The 18743-nt window shown below is 40.0% G+C and overlaps 2 protein-coding genes across 2 annotated transcripts; one reads left to right on the top strand and one right to left on the bottom strand.

Annotated features, from left to right (window-relative positions):
• Positions 1–567: 567 nt before the first annotated feature.
• Positions 568–8305, top strand: LOC147217996 (putative gonadotropin-releasing hormone II receptor). Its single transcript, XM_086174707.1, has 4 exons — positions 568–840; positions 3253–3833; positions 4698–4902; positions 5982–8305. The coding sequence occupies exons 2-4, from the start codon at positions 3288–3290 to the stop codon at positions 6506–6508; spliced, it is 1278 nt and encodes a 425-aa protein (XP_086030833.1). The 5' UTR covers positions 568–840; positions 3253–3287; the 3' UTR covers positions 6509–8305.
• A 429-nt stretch (positions 8306–8734) lies between these two features.
• Positions 8735–18335, bottom strand: wdr93 (WD repeat domain 93). Its single transcript, XM_086174566.1, has 15 exons — positions 18284–18335; positions 18062–18165; positions 17365–17686; positions 17124–17188; positions 15246–15324; positions 15063–15148; positions 14895–14952; positions 14812–14826; positions 14162–14311; positions 13675–13809; positions 11192–11384; positions 11031–11091; positions 10784–10940; positions 10517–10697; positions 8735–10386 (listed from the first exon to the last, which is right to left on the bottom strand). Exons 1-15 carry the CDS (start codon positions 18333–18335, stop codon positions 10278–10280), a joined length of 1767 nt encoding a protein of 588 aa, XP_086030692.1. The 3' UTR covers positions 8735–10277.
• Between the last annotated feature and the right edge of the window lie 408 nt (positions 18336–18743).

Here is an 18743-nt window from a genome sequence, read left to right as displayed (position 1 = left end):
TATGAAATGAGATTTCACGAGTCCCGCTGTTAATTTTCAGCAGTCAGAAGGGCAGTGTGTGAGAAGATTTATAGATGTAGTGAGAAAGGATATAAAGATAGTTGGTGTGAGAGAAGAGGATACAGAGAACAGGGTTGGATGGAGAGGGTTGATTCACTGTGGCGACCCCTGAGGGGAAAAGCCGAAAGGAGAAGAAGAAGGGCTGTATGGAAGCATCAGACATTTTGATCACAAACACTGAAAAGGGACCTCATTACTGGGAGACTGGGTGACGAGTCCAGTTATGGTTTATTCTTCTAATGTTCAGTTGATTTTCAGCTTATTAATAAACACTGTCAGCTTAAGGTAAATCTGTACAAATTATCACCTCCACGCTCTCAAAATTTCTCTCAACTTTCCCATTAAAAATTGTATACTCATTTCATTATGACTTTTATAACTTTTTCAGGCAAAGTATTTTAATTTTTTTTTTTCCAAAAATAGATCAGTAATCTGCAGTTATCCGCCCCTCTGGAAGAAAAATCGATTGATATTGATATTCAATCCTTTTTTTTTTTCTTTCTTTTCTCAGGATTTGTTTCTTTTACATAAACACCGCTCCAATTGTATTCTATCTTTTTTTCTCTCTCTTGTCTCCATCACCACAGTGATGACCGAGCTGCTCCAGACCCCACCCCGGGGTTGCTCTCTCGCACAGCTCTGATTGGTAAATGTCTGCAGGAGGATGAGAGGAACGCACGGCCAGGACGCACTGGAAGCAGCCAGAGAAGGGTGCCGACTGACGCCCTCCAGACTTGCGCCCATGAAGAATGTTGCTGTCTTCCAGCAGAGCGCGCAAATGTAAGCTGATTTACAGCGTTTGATTTGGACCTCGGAAGGGCGCGCAGCTTTATTGGAGTTGCCTGTTTGGAGGGAGATGAGGAGAAGCAACTGACTTTTCACTGTGAGTCCAAACGGTGATGATACATCTTCACCTTTTAAACTGATATATAGTTTGAGGTGCAGATTTATTTATTTTTAATAGCAGAATGATAATGATTTCTAATTAGATGCATGTAGTTTATCTGCGTCTTTTAGTCTCAGTACGAGCTTCAGGTGTGTCCATGATGCTTAATTGGGATTAATGTTATTTCCAATTGGGGAAAAAAGTATAAAAAAAAATCCCCATAAAAAAATTTATGTCCTAAGGGGATATTTGATTTTATGCAATTAAAAAAAACAATAAAAAGTCCTCAAAATGACAAAAAGCTTAATTTAATTCTATTCTGTTCATATTATATATCTATATAATATATTGATCTGCCATGAATCTACTGCAAAGTGTTGGCAGTTTTTTCTTAAAAACACACTATCCATCTGTTAATAGAGATATAATGCTTGCAACATGTAAGAGAAACCCTCTCAGTTAGAGCCATTGTATAAAATAGATGTCTGTTGTCGTGGTGACGCACATACATTGGTTTGGGATCTCTTCATCTGGAGCTTCCTATTTTTGCTGCTGCCATGTGGGGCTAAAGCTACTCCAGTGAAGACCCAACCCACTGCTTCACCATCTATTTTAGTCCCAATAAGACGATTATTGTGGTGCTCTTTCGGAGGAGGATTTCAAACTGGCAAATAAGTAATTGAAAAAACTAGATAAAAATCAGAGAAGTGGGGACCTTCTCAGCTAAAAGAAATGAAGAATACTGTCCGAGCTGTGTTTGAGAGGACACTCAAGCGTGTTTGAAATCACACACCCACAATGAATACAGAGGGACATTTAACTCGCCAAGGTCATAATTTACAATTATAATGTCACATTGCTGTTAGTTTGATGTGATTTTCTGTGTTCTCACCATGATTCTGAGAGTGTAATTTAAAGGTTAAGTCTGTGTATGTCATATTATTGCTTTGAACAAATATAATATCCGCCTTAATCATTAAGTCTTTATATTCAGACAGGATTTTTTTTTTTAATTTCCTGATAGTTTTATTTTTTTTCTCTACTTTGAGTTACTGTTTTTCCAGTGACAATATTCCCTTTGAGTTCGATGGAATTAAATAAACACTTTTAATGATCAAAAAAGTGATAAATCAATCAGAAGTTAGTTGGAGGTTATATTGACCTTGAAAATGCCAAATATCTATCATTTTTGATATTATATATTCAGGGGTCAGACTGATGTCACTGATGTTGTGTCAGTGCATGAGTCCATGCAAAATCAATGTCTTAAGAAGTCAATGTGAACGCACAACAAATTCTCTGAAGGGCTTTAGAAGGAAAACCAGAATTCAACAGACAGCAAAATAACCATTTTTGTGTTCTGTCAATAGACATTTTGGTAAATTGAAAAAAGAATTGTATTCAAATCTTATTTGAAAAAGTAGCTAAGTGTATAATTACATTTAGTAACAATTATAAGAAAATGCTTTCTACACTATTAAAAGTAAATGGAATTTACTCCATGAGATGAGTGAAAAATAATGCAACAAATGAAACAAATGCAAAGACCTTGTAAGATGGGCTTTCATATTTTGAAAATGTATTACATTCACAATTAATTTTAGTTTAATCATTGACAATATTGATATTTCAATGATCCTCTTCAAATGTTTGAAAAAGAAAATTAAGCCTCTTAAAAGGAAACTATTTTCATAATTACATCATTAACATCACATTTAGTTCGACTGTTCAGTTGTTAAAGATTCACATATCTACTTATCCTTTCAAATGTTCTGCTGCGGATGATGAGCGTCCCCTCACTCCCCGGCAAAATGTTAATTGCTGGAGGTGTTGAGTTTTCCTATATTTTAATTCTATTAATTACATTCCACACATGCACCAAACCATGAATTCTGCATGCAGGGAAAGTGATTAATATATACTTGGAGTGCTACGGCATCCTGCTGCTCAAGCATCTATGATCAAGTAGGAGGAAATGTCATCACTTTGTCCAGTTAGGTTAGCAATTTATACGTTGCAACTTAACTTTTATGCCAATTGGCAGTAATGGATATTAGTATGATCACTTGATATGTGCTTAAAATATCTCCCATAGTCCTGACTACCATCTCCACTCAAACACTTATTGTAATAGGACTATGGTCTCCATATAAGGATATTACTTTGTCATCATGAGCCACTGTATTATTCATTGGTGGGACATTTGTATCTCTAGCATAACACAAATGTGTTTAGATGCTATGCATCCACTTTACAACCTCTGAGTCATCTATCTTTTATGTTTCTTGCTCTCCTCCTGTCACTAGCACTATAAGCAGAATGCTACTCACTGCCACAGAAAATGAACCCTCCACTCTCTGACTCTGCGGCCAGCATGTTTCACCTGATAGACTATCAGCTTAATGGGAGCCTTAACTGTTCCTTGCCACCTTGCAACGGGACATCGGGGGGTGCCACCCTGCAGCTCCCGACATTCACCACAGCGGCCAAAGTGAGGGTGGTGATTACTTTCATACTCTGTGGCATATCGGCCTTTTGCAACCTAGCTGTGTTGTGGGCGGCTCACAGCGACGGGAAACGTAAATCCCACGTAAGGATGCTGATAATCAACCTGACGGTGGCTGATCTGCTGGTGACCTTCATTGTGATGCCTGTGGACGCTGTGTGGAACATCACGGTGCAGTGGCTGGCCGGGGACTTTGCCTGCAGGCTGCTGATGTTTCTCAAGCTGCAGGCGATGTACTCCTGCGCCTTCGTCACTGTTGTTATCAGTCTGGACAGACAGTCAGCCATCCTCAACCCACTTGCCATCAATGAAGCCAGGAAGAGGAACAGAGTCATGCTGACGGTGGCATGGAGTATGAGTATCTTGCTGTCAGTCCCTCAAGTGAGTTAATCCCATGTGGAAGAATCAACCACAGGTCAAGCACAGTCTAAAATTGAATCTGAATAGGCATTTTTACAAAATAGGAGCCAATACCAACATCTATTATCACAGTTGAAGCACTGTATTGAATGTTTGCCAGATGAAATTTTCAATCACGAACCAAACCGTCACAGATAAATTGAACAAATTCCAAAATCTGGAATCTTACTTGAAAGTATTTTAAAATATAAATGATAATACCAAACTTCAACGCTTAATTGGGAGGAGGATTGCTTACTGAAAATCAATCCTGGATGTTTTAGAAAGATATAATGTAATATATCATTACATGTTCAACAGGAATAACAGATATTAAAATAAATCTAATCCGTATGGTTATATAAATGCAAGTCATTCTAAGGGAGGGACTGAAATTATGTTTGAAGGAGTTTGAAAGCATTTAATTAAACTTTGTAGAATCCCCTCTTGAAGGGGATCAATATTAAATGTCATGGGGCCAATACTCCAAAGAAAAGAGCAAAGTCTGTAAATATCAACTAAATGGAGCTCATTCAAATTACTTCCAAACCTGAGTAAATAAAACTAGAGATTGGACAGGATGAAGGTTCATATTGACATTGTTTGTATCTGCATGCAAATAGCTACAAGATAAAGACATGAGGATTAAATAAAATATACAAAAACCCTTAAAAAAAACAATTGCAGAATCAGCTTGTAAGTTTTTCAGAGCGGGTAGGAACCTGCACATTTAAATCATGTTTTTTTAGTAATAGGAAACCAGAAATATCGTATGTATTTAAATCTATGGTTGACAGTGCTACGGTCCTGAAGCTGCCATTTAATCAGTGTTCACTTCCTCCCCAGATGTTCATTTTTCATAAAGTGACCATTGTGCATCCTGAAGACTTCACCCAGTGCACTACGAGAGAAAGCTTCTTAACTCACTGGCATGAAACCGTCTATAATATGTTCACCTTCACCTGCTTGTTCCTACTGCCGCTCTTCATCATGGTTACCTGCTACACTAGGATCTTCTTCGAGATCTCCAAGCGACTGAAAAAGGACAACCGTGAGTTCTGCTCCGCAGGTCCTTTTTTGTCCATGATTGCATGTAATGCTTTTGTAATAGTGATTGTATTGAAAAAGTATACGCTGCCTGCTCTAAGTTAAGGGCCAATATACAAAAAGCGTTACAGTATTACATCTCTATGGGAATTTATAAAAAAAAAATCAAAAAAAAAAAAAAATCAGAATAGACATTCAAGAAAGAACCTTCAGCTCGGTTCCCCAACTCACAAACATCCACCCAATGGTTTTACCATTCTCAATATAATGTCCAGCTAAATTCTCACATTTACTGTTTCCTGACAGAGCATGGACTGTAACCAAAATCGCATTGGTTTTAAAACTTAAAAAAATAAAGAAATACATATTTATATACATATATATAGATATAATGTATAATAATATAATATATAATGAATATCTAAACAAAGATAATTGTAATCCTCTCATGAGCTTTGATGCATTTTTGCATAAAGGGTTAATGAAGGGTTAATGATTTATATGATTAGAATGATTTATATGACCATCTATTGAGTTCCACTCTCGCTGCATTGACTGTTGACACCGCTGACACCACGGTAAACTTCACTTTCACTAAAAGCTAACGTGTGGCTACTGTGAATGTTTTTAAACTGTCATATGCTTTCTTCTGAGATTTATTTTTACGGGCTTATCAAATAAAAAGAAATAAACCAACAAAAACAATTTTAAAAATAAATGATTCACCGGCTTCAACAGACTATATTTATGAATATTTATCAATATTATTTGTCCCTGGAGAGAAAATGAGATTCCAAGTCAAGTAAATAACATATGTTTTGGATTATAATACATAAATAGATTTAGGTATTGTTTAGACTTTTTCAATGCTGCCTCTTCTACCCAGCGACCTTAGATGGAAAAAAAAGGGTACTTTTTTAATTCTAATAGACGTGGACTGATTCCACACGATGTGCTTTTTCAAATGGACACTAACTCAGTGAACACATCTGTATATTTTACATTCACTGATGAATATATTAACAATTTGGTTCTCATTAAAAGGTTTTAAGATTTCTTTTCATCATGCTCTCCACTCCATAGTCTCTGCCAACGAGGTGAACCTGCGGTGTTCAAAGAACAACATTCCCAGAGCTCGGATGAGAACTCTGAAGATGAGTATTGTGATAGTATTGTCTTTCATCGTCTGCTGGACTCCTTACTACCTGTTGGGCTTTTGGTACTGGTTCTTCCCCGATGACCTGGAAGGGAAAGTCCCCCACTCGCTGACCCACATCCTGTTCATCTTCGGGCTGGTCAATGCCTGTCTCGACCCTCTCATCTATGGTCTCTTCACCATTCACTTTCGAAAGAGGCTGCGGAGGTATTACCGCAACGCGGCCACAGCATTCGACGTGGACAATAACATGGCATTAACGGGTTCTTTCACCTGCGCCACCAACACTTTCCCTCAGAAAAGGGAAGCAAGTCCAGCCAGCCAGGAGAGGTTTGTGCTGTCCAGTGATAACGTAAGCAAAGCAGAGTCAACAACGCCAAGAAGAAGCTTTTTAACAGTGGACAATGATGTAGAAAGCGACCAGACCCAGTCCAGCCCTGAGAGCATTTTGTGAAAATTCATGCCAGTAGATCCCTGGCAGCCAACACTATGTATCCCTTTTTTATTCAGTGTTTTTCTGTGACTAATGTGTGAGGTCTTGTAGTCATTAAATGTGGTGGTCTCCACTAATTCTTAGTGACACTGGACTTTTTGAAATAATACAAGTATGTTTCAGTAAAAATAGCCGATCTTTAGAATTGGGTTGATATTTAAGTCACATTTAAATGGTTGCCATATTGGACTAACAGCATTAATGTGGTCCAACGCATAATAGCGTGGGATTCCGTGAAACAACTAGTGGTACTGACAAGCGGCTGAATGTTGTCGCTTCCACATATGAAAGAGTTCAGATGACTGAAATATTTACTTGAAATTAAATTCAGGTTGACACGAGAATGGGATTAATTGTTGAATTAATGGGATTTTGATCAGTTGACAACACCATGTCAGTGACAGCTATCGCCGATCTTTAAATCAACATTGGAGATTTTTAGACAATGTTTGTGATCCAACCGATAGCCTGCCAGATTTTACAAAAAAGGGTGTAAGATTGTAAATACATAAAATAGTCATTTGTCCACAAACACAGAACACATCAACATTGACATCTGTGAAGGAACAATTCATATTCAGCCCGTTCGATCGGTTGAATTATATTTTAGAGGAGCCCCAAACTTAGACACCCCTTCTTGTTTGCAGTGGTGATGGACAGGCTGAATGATGAGGTTAAATGGGAATGTCCATGGCCTATGATGCTTGCAGATGACATTGTGTTGTGTAATGAGAGAATCAGCAGGAGTACAATTTAGAGACATGGAGGTATACTCTGGAAAGGAGACAAATGAAGGTTAGCAGCAGCAGCAGGACAGAAAATGTGGTACGGTGAGGCTACAGGGAGCAGGGATAAAGAAGGTGGAGGATTTAAAGTACTTAGGGTCAACAGTCCAGAGAGATGGAGAGTGAGGAGAAGAGGTGAAGAAACTTGTTAAAGCAGGCTGGATTGGGTGGAGAAAAGCGTTGCAGTGATGTGCGATAAAAGAGTATCAGCCAGAATGAAAGTAAAAGTGTACAAGACAGTGGTGAGAACAGTGATGCTGTATGGTTTGGAGACAGTGGCTTGTAGGAAATGATAGGAAGCAGAGCTGGAGGTAGCAGAGAAGGAAGCTGTTGAGGTTTTCTTTGGGACCAATGAGGATGGAAAGGATCAGGATCGAGTCCATCAGAGGAACAGCACAAGCTAGATGTTTTGGAGATAAAGTCAGAGGCCAGATTGAGATGGTTTGGACATGTACATAGGAGGGATAGTGAATATATTGGTGGAAGGATGCTGAGGTTGGAGTTTCCAGGCAGGAGCCCTTGAAGAGTGAAAGAGGACGAAGTTTTCTGGAGAACAGGAGGAACCCCCGAAGGGAGCAACCGATGAAGAAGAGGAAGAGGAAAATATTCACTTGTTTGAAATGCCGTACTGTTATGAAATGAAAATTTGCCCTGCTAGAAGGACAAACCTGCAAAATGCAAATGTAAGCATACAGGATATGAAGCTGCCCGCAGCAATCGGACATTGATTTTCATTTTGACATCAGCAGGTTCCCTGAGGGTCGGGCTGCCTATAATCAGCCGTGAGTCACTGTCCAAGTGAAAAGGCCACTTTACCCGCTGGAACTGTGACAAGATAATATGAAATGCAGATGATAAAAGACAATAAAATTTAAAATCATCCTGTTTGGTCTGAAAACTAGGCTCTGGGTGTGAAAATCACTGTCGATTAAGTGGAAGTTTGTAGAGAAAAGGGACCTGCGAGAAAAAATGACTACCCTCTGGACTCATTTCACTCAGGTGGTTCCTCTTAATATCTATGTATTCAAACTGTAAGTAACTGCAAGTGTTTTGGACGATTGATTCTCTACATGCTGTGCCAAAATGATTGCTCTTGCATTGAAAACCTGTCATTAAAATTATATTGATGTAAGACAGCCGAGCCCTCCGGTGTTTCTTTATCGATGCAGAAATGCCTGATCCTAACACTGGTGCATCATCATTAGTTACAGAATCGTAGAGCCCTTAAACGCACTAAAATCATAAAAACTTGAACAGAAATACCAAAGTTACTCCTATACTCTTGAAGTTATCAAACGATTAATTATTCTGATAAGAAATAGATAGCTGCACACTGGATTGTTCATTAGTTTTACAGAAATGAAATGTAAAAACTACTTCACTTCAATGTTTCACAGGCTTTTATTGTTTTTTTTAACCTTTGTTTATCTCAGTGTGATCACATTCAGAACAATCTCTATTACCTGAGAAAGACATAATCCATTTCTTCACTCTTAATTAACATTTCTTGTGGGAGATTAAATTCTCAGAGAAATCCAATTAAAACGAATAAAAGAAGTCTTGTAAATGGCCTGAATTTTAATACAGCCACTGACATTTCAGGTTCTTGCAGACAATTTGTTTTGATTGCTACCCATTATTCTCTCAGACACAAAACTGTAGTCAGTTAAAAAATTAAAAGAAAACCTTCAGTCTGCTTTAAGTAACTTAAATAGCCAAAAAAACAAAAAACTGCCAGTAGAAGGAGGGTTTCTTTTTGAGACAGACCGTTTATCTAGTCCATCAAATTTTGTAAGTTCATCCCCTAATTGACCAATGGAGAAAAAAATCCCTGCTTCTACCACTGACTATATGAATCTTACAATTGCCTATGAGGAGAGATGGGTTCCCGAGGTAACGTGAACAATATCCATTATATATTTAGCTGACAGAACTTACAGAAATATTTTTAAAATGTATTCTGGCCTATTTTTGAAGTCTGCACTGCAGAAGTTTAATTAGCAAATGATTAGAAACTTGCAACACTGCATTCACTAAAGTGCTATGTTCACATCAGGACTTTACTGTTTTTTTTCCTTTCTTTTTATGACAGATTCTTTCAATTTGGAATGGCAATCAATATTGAAGGCCAAACACGCTGGGCTCCGCAATTAAAGCTTGTACATGCTTATTATCCCTTCAATGTCCAGTTGTTCTTTGGCATAAACCTCCATTATGCTTTCATCTACTCAAATGAGGCTATTAGACACACATGAAAATCATTCAGTTCCTTGTCACAATGTGATCTAATATAACTTATGAGGATAAAATAGGAATTATGAGTCATCCATCATTCTACCCTCCAGCAATAAGGAGTCAGTGCATTTAGTTTACTAATTATGCCTGAACCATATGCAGCCGTATGACCCTACGTCAGGCTCTTCGTTCCTCACCCATCAGCCGAATGTACTGAACGCTGGCTCCATTTTTCTCATGTATATATTTTCATATTTAAAACCAAATAAAGCATGAAATAAGATTTTTGCTCATTGGGAATAGAACAATTGAAAATTACTGTAGGGTTTATTCTTGATTAATTGGCAGGTTGGTTCTTTCCTTGGCAAACTCATTTAATTATTAACAAAATCAGAAGTTACATTAAAAAATAATACATGTAATTGCAAAAAAAACCCAACAAAAAAACAGTAGAAAAAGCCTTCTGATAGAATTTGCAAGATCTAATCTGTTTCCCCTCAGATTGTTACTGGTGGTTCCATTCAAACAAATGCTTATATTAAAGAACATGGGAGGAAATAAACTGATGCAAGTGGGGCATAACTGCATTAATAGAAGATGAACAGACAAAACATAGAAGTTTCAGCTTCACTGTCTAATAAAAAAAATGAGGCAATAAAGTTTGATTTAATATTATGTTCTAAAATCCCACAAAAACAACCTGTACACTTTCAGCGGGCTCTTCTGCGTTCACGTCTCTGTTGAGTTATCACAGGTGTTTCCTGCAGTTTATTCCATGTCTGCTTTATAGCTTCACGTCTCTCAGCCCCTGAAAGAGCTCTGCATGTAAACACACACACACACATGTCACTGTTATGTGTCATTTGGGGAGTTATAAATCATCAAATAAATAAATACCTGGCCTCAACATATTCAAGTGGGACAGAGTTTTAAGACAGACTTTACAAACCTTTCCTTGAGGTAAAGGTTACAGGCTTCCTCCAAAACAGCAAAACTCAATGGTTTTTGTTGCCATGGAGATTCTTGAAGTGAAATAAGAAACGGCAAAGTAAAGAAACACTCCCCAAAACGGAAGATGAAAAGCTGGCTGGCTCCTTTGGCAGAACCACTGATACTGGGGTCCGGGTCACCTGGGTGAGACAGGCCAGTGTTCAGTAGGACAGACTTTTTCACATGAAGATGATTAAATTTGCTGCCTGTAAAGATCTTCATGCACCTCGAATGAGCAGCAGACGCTGCTTGGTGTTGAAGGCGTACACTGGACTGCAGGGAGTGGCGAGCAGGTGAGTTGCTGGAAGGTTTAAAATACACACGTCGGTTTTGTTGATGCCATCTTTGAGGTACATTTTCCCATTTCTGTGCACCACAAGCACCTGTTCATGCAAACAGAGACAATGATGATACAGCAGGAACCAAAGGGCGCCAGCTGTGTTGATCAATTCTTTCGGCCCTACGTCTCCTACCGAGCCCTGCAGGAAGGGCACGGCTGCGGTGCAAGTTGGCAGATCGCCCGTTTCTTTCGGCCTGGAGAGAAATGGGTAATAATGCATAAAAATACATCAATCAACACAGATTAAGATGAATTTGAGGAAAAGATGCGGCGAAAGAAAAAATATCAGGTGACCTCTCAGTGAGCTGCTCAATGAGGGGTTTTATTCCTGGCCCTGCGGCGACTGTTTGAATGGCCCCGCTCTTACAAACCAACACGAGATGGACTTGCTCCGTACAAGCAGCCCGCTCAGCAGCGTCCGCCACAAACTGGAGCCCACAGAAGGGACTGTCTGCTACCGCCACCGTCGCCACGGACAACGGAGACCCTTGAGAAAATGAACGTGACACAGAGAGAAATAAACGGTTCGATCAAAAGTTAAAAACCGCTATAGAGCAAAACAAGGCTTTAATTTCTCAGCCACCCACAAACTACAAATTGACTCATTCTCATTATGGTGTTAGGGGGAAGCTAAATATATCTGACAACCATGTGAAACAATAAGCTTTGCTGAATTCACTGGTTCATGCACTGATGTGTGCGGCTGTGCGTGTGGTTCGCGTGATGATCCTTCTTTTAAAAAATCAAATGGTTGCCGGTTGGTGCAGGGTTGAGCACTTCCACTTTACGGTAAGAAGTTCCCTGGTTTGAGTGGAGTGTCCATGTTCTCCCCGTGTTCTCCTCCAGGGTTTCTCAGGTTTCCACCCGCAGTCCAAAAACATGAAGCTGGTTCACTGAAGACTGTAAATCGGCCAGCAAGGGAATGAGAGCGAATCATTGTACATCTCATGTAAATGAGAGGGTTAATTGTTGAATGTCTATATCAGGATTGTCAAATTCACAGTGGGCCAAAGTTGATATTTATTGAAAAAAATCTTCCTCCGGATATAACAATGAACCTTTTCATATGGACCCAAACAAGTTTTGCTTTAAAACAAAATATGGAACAAGCATAGCTTAATAATATACAATATGTAACTTAATATTGCACACATGTTTTCTGCCTGAGTAGCAGGGTGCCAGTATTAGCATAAGGTCACTATGACTACTGTACAAAGGAGAGGAGAGGGCGGTTATGGGTCCTGTTGTGATTTTTGTGCCAAAACACCAGCAGAAAATTCTAGGATTTGTAGAATTAGCGGTACATGGACTGTAGACTATCCTGGCAGGCCAGCTCTAATAGTCATTTGGTATGGCTTTGCGGGCCAAATTTGGCCCGCGGACCAGAGTTTGCCATCTATGGTCCATATGATATGCAAGTAAGAGGAGGAATAGTTGAATGTCTCTAGACGTATGACTGAAAGGGTAAATGGTTGTTATGTCTCTATATGTGGCCCAATGATCAACTGACGACTGGTCCTGGGCGTTCCCGACCCAATGACACCCCGGATAGTCTCCAGCCCCCGTGTGGACCTGAATGCAGGATAAACAGTATAGATAATGTATGAATGAATGAATGAATAGCTGCTCAAATGATTCATTTCGTCATAGATGGCATCCTGTTAGATAGTTGCGTTAGTTACTCGCATCTTTCTTTAACCACTAGTGGTTTCGCTGCCTGCTGGTCTCCATTTGCTGATGCTGTAATGGTAAAAGTGCCCTTTCTAGTCTGAGACACACAGGGACATTTTCATCAGCAAATACCAGGCAGCATCACCATCAGAATATTTTTCCACTGATTGAAAATCCCAAGCGGGGATTTGCCTCTGCCAGTCGTACCAACGAGAATTCACGCTCAGCGCGAGTCACAATGTGCAACAACTTTGCAAAGATCATTGCCGAGCGCCATTCCCAATGAATTCCTATTTAGGAGGTCTTTGATGCATTTCACAGGCTGGCTTGTTGAATCTGTTATTGCCCAGTATGATCTTTCTTTATGAGGCAAAGAACAGAAAAAATAAGAAATATGTTCCTGTATAAAGCAGAAGGATTTGACAGAATTGAGCGCGCATAATGGTAATTCTGTGATTTCATCTGCGCTTATGAGTAATGTCTAAAAAAAATAGATTAACAGAAGAAGGGTAAAATAGAAGACAATTATTGTCAAAATCATCTCATAGCAACTAGACTTGACTGTCCAGCCTCAGAAGAAGCCTCAGTTTGAACCGGAATGATTTTGATCTTGGCAAGACTTAACCTTGACCTGGATGATTGAGAACCTCCACAGACATAAAATACAGTTCAGCGACTAAAAGCGAGTTTTTATGATATGCAGTCATTCATTCATAAATTCAACAGTGTTAACTGGAAGAGGTTGATTTGCTATGGCGACCCCTGAAGGGAGCAGCCAAAAGATTCATTCATACATTCATTATCTTTACTACTTATCTTGCACTTGGGGTTGCATTTGTTGGCAATATGATGAGCAAGTGCTCAAAAGAAAGATGGCATTAATGCTGTGGTGTAGCGAACGATTATTACTATGCAATTTAAATGAGGCTGCAGATTGCCGAGATGAACTCGACTCCTCGGTAGGATGACAACGACTCAGAATCCGTTCCAATCATTTGAACCCTGCAGCGCTAAAAACGATCTTTGTTCAATCTTAGTCATTAATCCGAGACACTTGAATATTTTGGGTCATATGTTGAAAAACTGGCTCACAGAAATGTTCTCACCAGAGAGCCTGTCCCAGACGCACACCATTGAGTCGCTGAGACCGAGAGCGATGAAGCGGGTGCATCGACTGACAGCGGAACACAGAATTTGTTTGGCGTTTGGCCAGGTTATGTCTGCGGTCTGGTCGACATCTGCTTCAGAAATAGAAACACAGAAGTTTCAAGTCCTCTAGAGTAAAGATGTAGAATGCAAAAAGTTCCTTACTCATGAAAAAATCATATTCAAGGACATTTCATCTTTTTTTTTTTGTCCTTTTTAAAAATCATTTCGATACAAATGAATGCAATTCCTTGCGTGGATTATGAATACGATCATTTTGAAAATAAAAAAGTGAATGGTTAACTTTGAAGAAGGATTATTGCCAGCAACTTTTAGGAAGGTAACCTTTGATTACATTTTGATATTTCTCTTCTTTTTTTTTTTTGGTTGATTAATCAAACTGTTCTTTTTGGAGTTCCTGGATAAGAACCCTGAACCAAACCTTACCAAAAAACAGCAGATTAACACAAGTCTTGTTGTGGCAGAAGATATTAAAGATCTGCTTCAGACCTGATTTGGTTTTGGTTCCTCTCTGCAGTAAACACTGGAGGAGGCTGCAGCTGCCACTCCACCACATGCAAATAGCAACTGGCAATCCTGTTGAGAAAAGGTCAAGAAGAGTGGCATAAATGGCATAAATTAATAACCCTAAACTAGTCATAACAAATCGAATAACGTCTCTTTAAAGCGGAGCGATTTCACAAATAAGTATTAGTTGTAGTGACTTACACCTTTAATTTCTGTTTACACGAAACATGAAAATATTGCATTTTGATCAAAAACCAAAAAATATTATCTTTGAGTGTCCTCTGTCCTCATTTACAAACCTGACTTTGCTTTGATATCACCAGTGAGCTGACCGCAAGGCAGCAGAAAGTGATGAGTGGAGGTCCTGTAACAGAGTGTGTGAGATGACTTCAATGTTGAAATAAAATACAAAAGTGTTTTTGGAACCCTTACTGTACTTTGGAGTGTCGCTTTTTTCGTCCAGAGCTAAATAATGAGATAGAATGCTGACATTTGTTTGGCTGTCCCGGGCTGACCCTGTAGAGCAGGCAGGAAAAAAAAAAGCAAAAAAAAAAAAATGCAAAAGTTACTTTCCTCGCCTATTCCTGGACACCAATAACAAAAACAGGCAAAAGTAAATTTAAGTTGTCTTGAAAATCTGAATAAATTCTACCTGCTGGAGTTCTTGGTGGCTTGGTTTTAACGGCCAGTGACACTGGGGACCATTTATCCTGAAGGAATAGAAAAAAGAAAGCAATTTCAACATTTGTGAAAAGAAATGCAAACACAAAAAAAGTATAATAATGCATATTCACAGCTAGAAGGTATAAAATACAAACACCTGTTTTTGAGATGTTGCCACTTCTAGCTCTTTCAGCCATGCTTCTGTAGGGATGCTGAAGACCTTGAGGAAAACTGCATCATTAACTTAAAAAAGATGGGAAATCGTCGCTATTAATATCATTAATACATTTTTGAAGTGCAGTTTGTATAGTTATATAATTAAAGGTGACGCTTTACATACACCTGATTGATGCTGCTGCATAATCACCCCCTGAAGATAATTCAAAGGCTTTGCAAATGGTTCTTCTGTTGATGTCTGTCTGATTTAATCAGAATGTCACATATGAGATAAGGGTCCGTCCGTCCGTCCGTCCGTCCGTCCGTCCGTCCGTCCATCCATCCGTCCGTCCGTCCATCCATCCATCCATCCATCCATCCATCCATCCATCCATCCATCCATCCATCCATCCATCCATCCATCCATCCATCCATCCATCCATCCATCCATCCATCCATCCATCCATCCATCCATCCATCCATCCATCCATCCATCCATCCATCTTCTCCCACTTATCCAGAGTGGGTTGTTGGGGCGGCAGCCGGAGCAGTGGGGCCCAAAGGGTAGCCAAGGCGGAGTCCAACTCACACCGGAAACGGGTCCAACTTACCAACCGGCAATGTGGACCAAGCTCTGACAGCGATCTTACAGGGACCGAACAACCTGTACGTCGGGGTTCGGTAACCCCCTTCGGTAACCCCATGCCCCCTCTAGGACCTTGCCAAGGATGTAGAGCTGGTCCACTGTTCCATGACCGAGATGAAAAAAAACACACTGCTCTTCCAGGGTCCGAGGTTCAACGAACCGGCGGACCCTCTTCTCCAGCACATCTGGAGAATATAGGGGGATCACAATCCTCAGCCTCCCTGGTGAGGTCTATATCCAACCAATCTACATTTGTTTTGTGGATCTGGAGACGGCATTCAAAAGGGTGGAATGCCAACTCCAGGTCGGGGAAGAGGTCCTGCCTCGAGTGGAGGAGTTCAAGTATCTCGGGGTCTTGTTCACGAGCGAGGGGAGGATGGAGCGGGAGATCGACAGGCAGATCAGTGCGTCGTCTGCAGGGATGCAGATTCTGTACCGGTCTGTCCTGGTGAAGAGGTAGCTGAGACGCAACGTGAAGCTCTCAATTTACCGGTCGATTTACCTTCCCACTCTCACCTATGGTCACAAGGTGTGGGGAGTGACCGAAAGAACGAGATCACGGATGCAAGGGGACGAAATTAGTTTTCTAGACGGAGATGGGGTGAGAAATTCGGTCATCGGGAATGAGTAAAGCTGCCGCTCCTCCGCATAGAGAGGAGTCAGATGAGGTGGCTCGGGCATCCAGTCAGGATGCCTCCTGGACGCATCCCGAGGGAGGTGTTCCAGACATGTCCATCTGGGAGGAGACCACGGGGAAGAACCAGGTCACGGTGGAGAGATGATGTCTCCAGGCTGGCCTGGGGTTGCCTTCAGGTCCCCCCAGAGGAGCTGGACCATGTGGCTGGGGAGAGGGAGGTCTGGACCTCACTGGTCAGGTTGCTGCCCCCGCAACCCAACTCCGGATAAGCAGGAGAAGATGGATGGATGGATGGAAAACATATGTTAATTATGCATAGCAGGTAATTCTTTAGTTTATTAGTTTATAAGTATTTTACAGATTATTTCACTGATAAAACAAATAATCAGATGTAAAGTAGTAGTGTAAAAAATCATATCATAGCTTGATAAAAAGAACTCTATAAATGAACAACAACAAGGGATTTTTAAACTGCAAATGCATCCATGGATTAATACTGATTTAAACATGATTATGATCCATAGGATTAAACAGCTGTTTTCGCAAAGATTGAAATTACAATTACTTTTTTTTCAAAGTCACGTTTTCCATTTCTGGAAAAAATTTCAGGTATTTTACAGGTTTTACAGAGTTTCAGAGATGAAAAGAGACTATCTTCTCCTGAAGGTAAAAAAAGATAAATGTAGTTTTATAGCACATTATTTTTTTTTAATGATACAATGTCAGTTGTCGGATCAGTGAACAAATCCCAAAAAAAGCAGATGCGAAGCCAGACTCACCATGGGGTTAATGACATGGAGGAGATGAACAGTCTCAGAGTGATAGGCAAAGATTCTTGCGACTCCTGAAGCCAAACACAACAGGCAAAGGCTTATTTAGTAAACAATCTCCCCTTTCACTTTCACTTTGTCTCACAGTTTATCTCACACTGAAATGAATCCCGGTATTATTACACATGCACGACTGATAGTTTTTGACAAGTGATAAACAAACCGCTCCTGATCGGAACCAACCACCCACCCATATCGTCAATGCTGCCGAGCAGATAGGATGACTCAGCCATGTTGGTCATTTGAACCGATGTGATCTCCAGCTTGTCCTGCAGCCACTCTGCTGTGCAGCTCAAGGAAGATGCACACCACACAGACAAGCCCCTGCAGTGACCCACGCTGAGGAGGTTGCCGTCATCTGAGCACGCCAAGCAGTTTGTGCTTTCTGGAAGCTGAGGAATGACATGGGCGGTCAAATACAATAAGCGGCATTGTGTTTTGGGATGATTCAGTTCACTCGAGTTGTCACAGAAAGTGAGTGCTGGGGCTGCTTCAAAGAGAGAAACACTTATCTTGGGTGGGAAGACAAAAACAAATAACGACATACATCTCTTCTCACATGTGAACTTTTTTTAATACATTTTTTGATTTTGGTAAGGGCTGGTAAATTTTCAAAATATTCATCAGAGATGTGTCTGCCCAATAACTAGATATGCTTATCTGTATGTTGCTTATGGCCATTTTTATCATAATGTTCAACCCTTTTTAGTATAATTGGTCTTTTTTTCAAGGGTGGAATAAAATAATACAAGCAAAATAAAGATGAAATATAGTTTTTATGTATTACATTTAAAAAAAAAAAAAGAAAAAAAATATATATCAAGATTTATTATATTAAATGTCATTATTTAAGACAGAATTAAATCCAATTACATAAGATAGTGTACCTGGACTGGACTGGATGGGTCTAAAGTAGGTGTGGTCTCCTTTGCTCCCTTGGTATGATAAGCAGAAAACATCTCTGAGCCCCTTGGTTTCTTCTCTGCAAAAGCTAAATAGAAAATAATAACAACAATGTACAGTGTAAATGGGGGAAAATGCGTGGGTGAAAAGGTCAGCTGGGTCAAAAGGCAGAAGCTGTGATGTCACAAAGAGGAAGTGCACTGTACATGATATCACCGTCTCCACCCTCTTCAAGCTTCCTCCTCTATCAGTCTCCATCGCCATAAAAATAATCTTTCATGCCCAGGTTTCACCTCCTCGGTCACAAACCCATACCACCATAAATATCGACATCAGTTTCATTATGTTTCCTGTGTGTTCCAAGTGAAATGTTTGCGCTGCAGTACCAAGACTGCAAGAACATTTCAGATACTTTTCTGTCATAAATAATTTATTGTTAAAAATTACATAGTCGAGTCCTCAGCCTGCTTCTGTTTACTGCTGGATCTTTGAATTTTGTCCCTCACATCTTAATGCTCTTCAAATCCCACTGCTGCGCCCACCCATAACGTGCTTCAAAGCTTTAAATAACCCTGTCGATGCAACCTTTTATTGACAACATGTCTGCTCCTTAATTCAAAGGACTTTAAAATACGTTCGCGTGTGAAACAACCCCCTTTGTCCCAA

The sequence above is a fragment of the Fistularia commersonii genome, chromosome 27 (assembly GCF_037954325.1).
Source record: "Fistularia commersonii isolate RoL2024-O1a breed Wild chromosome 27, RoL_Fcom_v1.0, whole genome shotgun sequence".
Lineage (NCBI taxonomy): Eukaryota > Metazoa > Chordata > Actinopteri > Syngnathiformes > Fistulariidae > Fistularia > Fistularia commersonii.
Note: the sequence above shows the minus strand (reverse complement) of the source record. Positions and strands in the feature narration are given on the sequence as shown.

Coding starts and splice junctions, on each gene's coding strand:
- wdr93 (XM_086174566.1), bottom strand. CDS start 18,335: ATGGAGACTGATAGAGGAGGAAGCTTGAAGAGGGTGGAGACGGTGATA. Junction 10,941..11,030: donor TGCCCTTCCTGCAGGGCTCG/GTAGGAGACGTA, acceptor TTGCATGAACAG/GTGCTTGTGGTGCACAGAAA. Junction 10,698..10,783: donor GCGTCTGCTGCTCATTCGAG/GTGCATGAAGAT, acceptor TGTCTCACCCAG/GTGACCCGGACCCCAGTATC.
- LOC147217996 (XM_086174707.1), top strand. CDS start 3,288: ATGAACCCTCCACTCTCTGACTCTGCGGCCAGCATGTTTCACCTGATA. Junction 3,834..4,697: donor TCTTGCTGTCAGTCCCTCAA/GTGAGTTAATCC, acceptor CTTCCTCCCCAG/ATGTTCATTTTTCATAAAGT. Junction 4,903..5,981: donor GCGACTGAAAAAGGACAACC/GTGAGTTCTGCT, acceptor TCCACTCCATAG/TCTCTGCCAACGAGGTGAAC.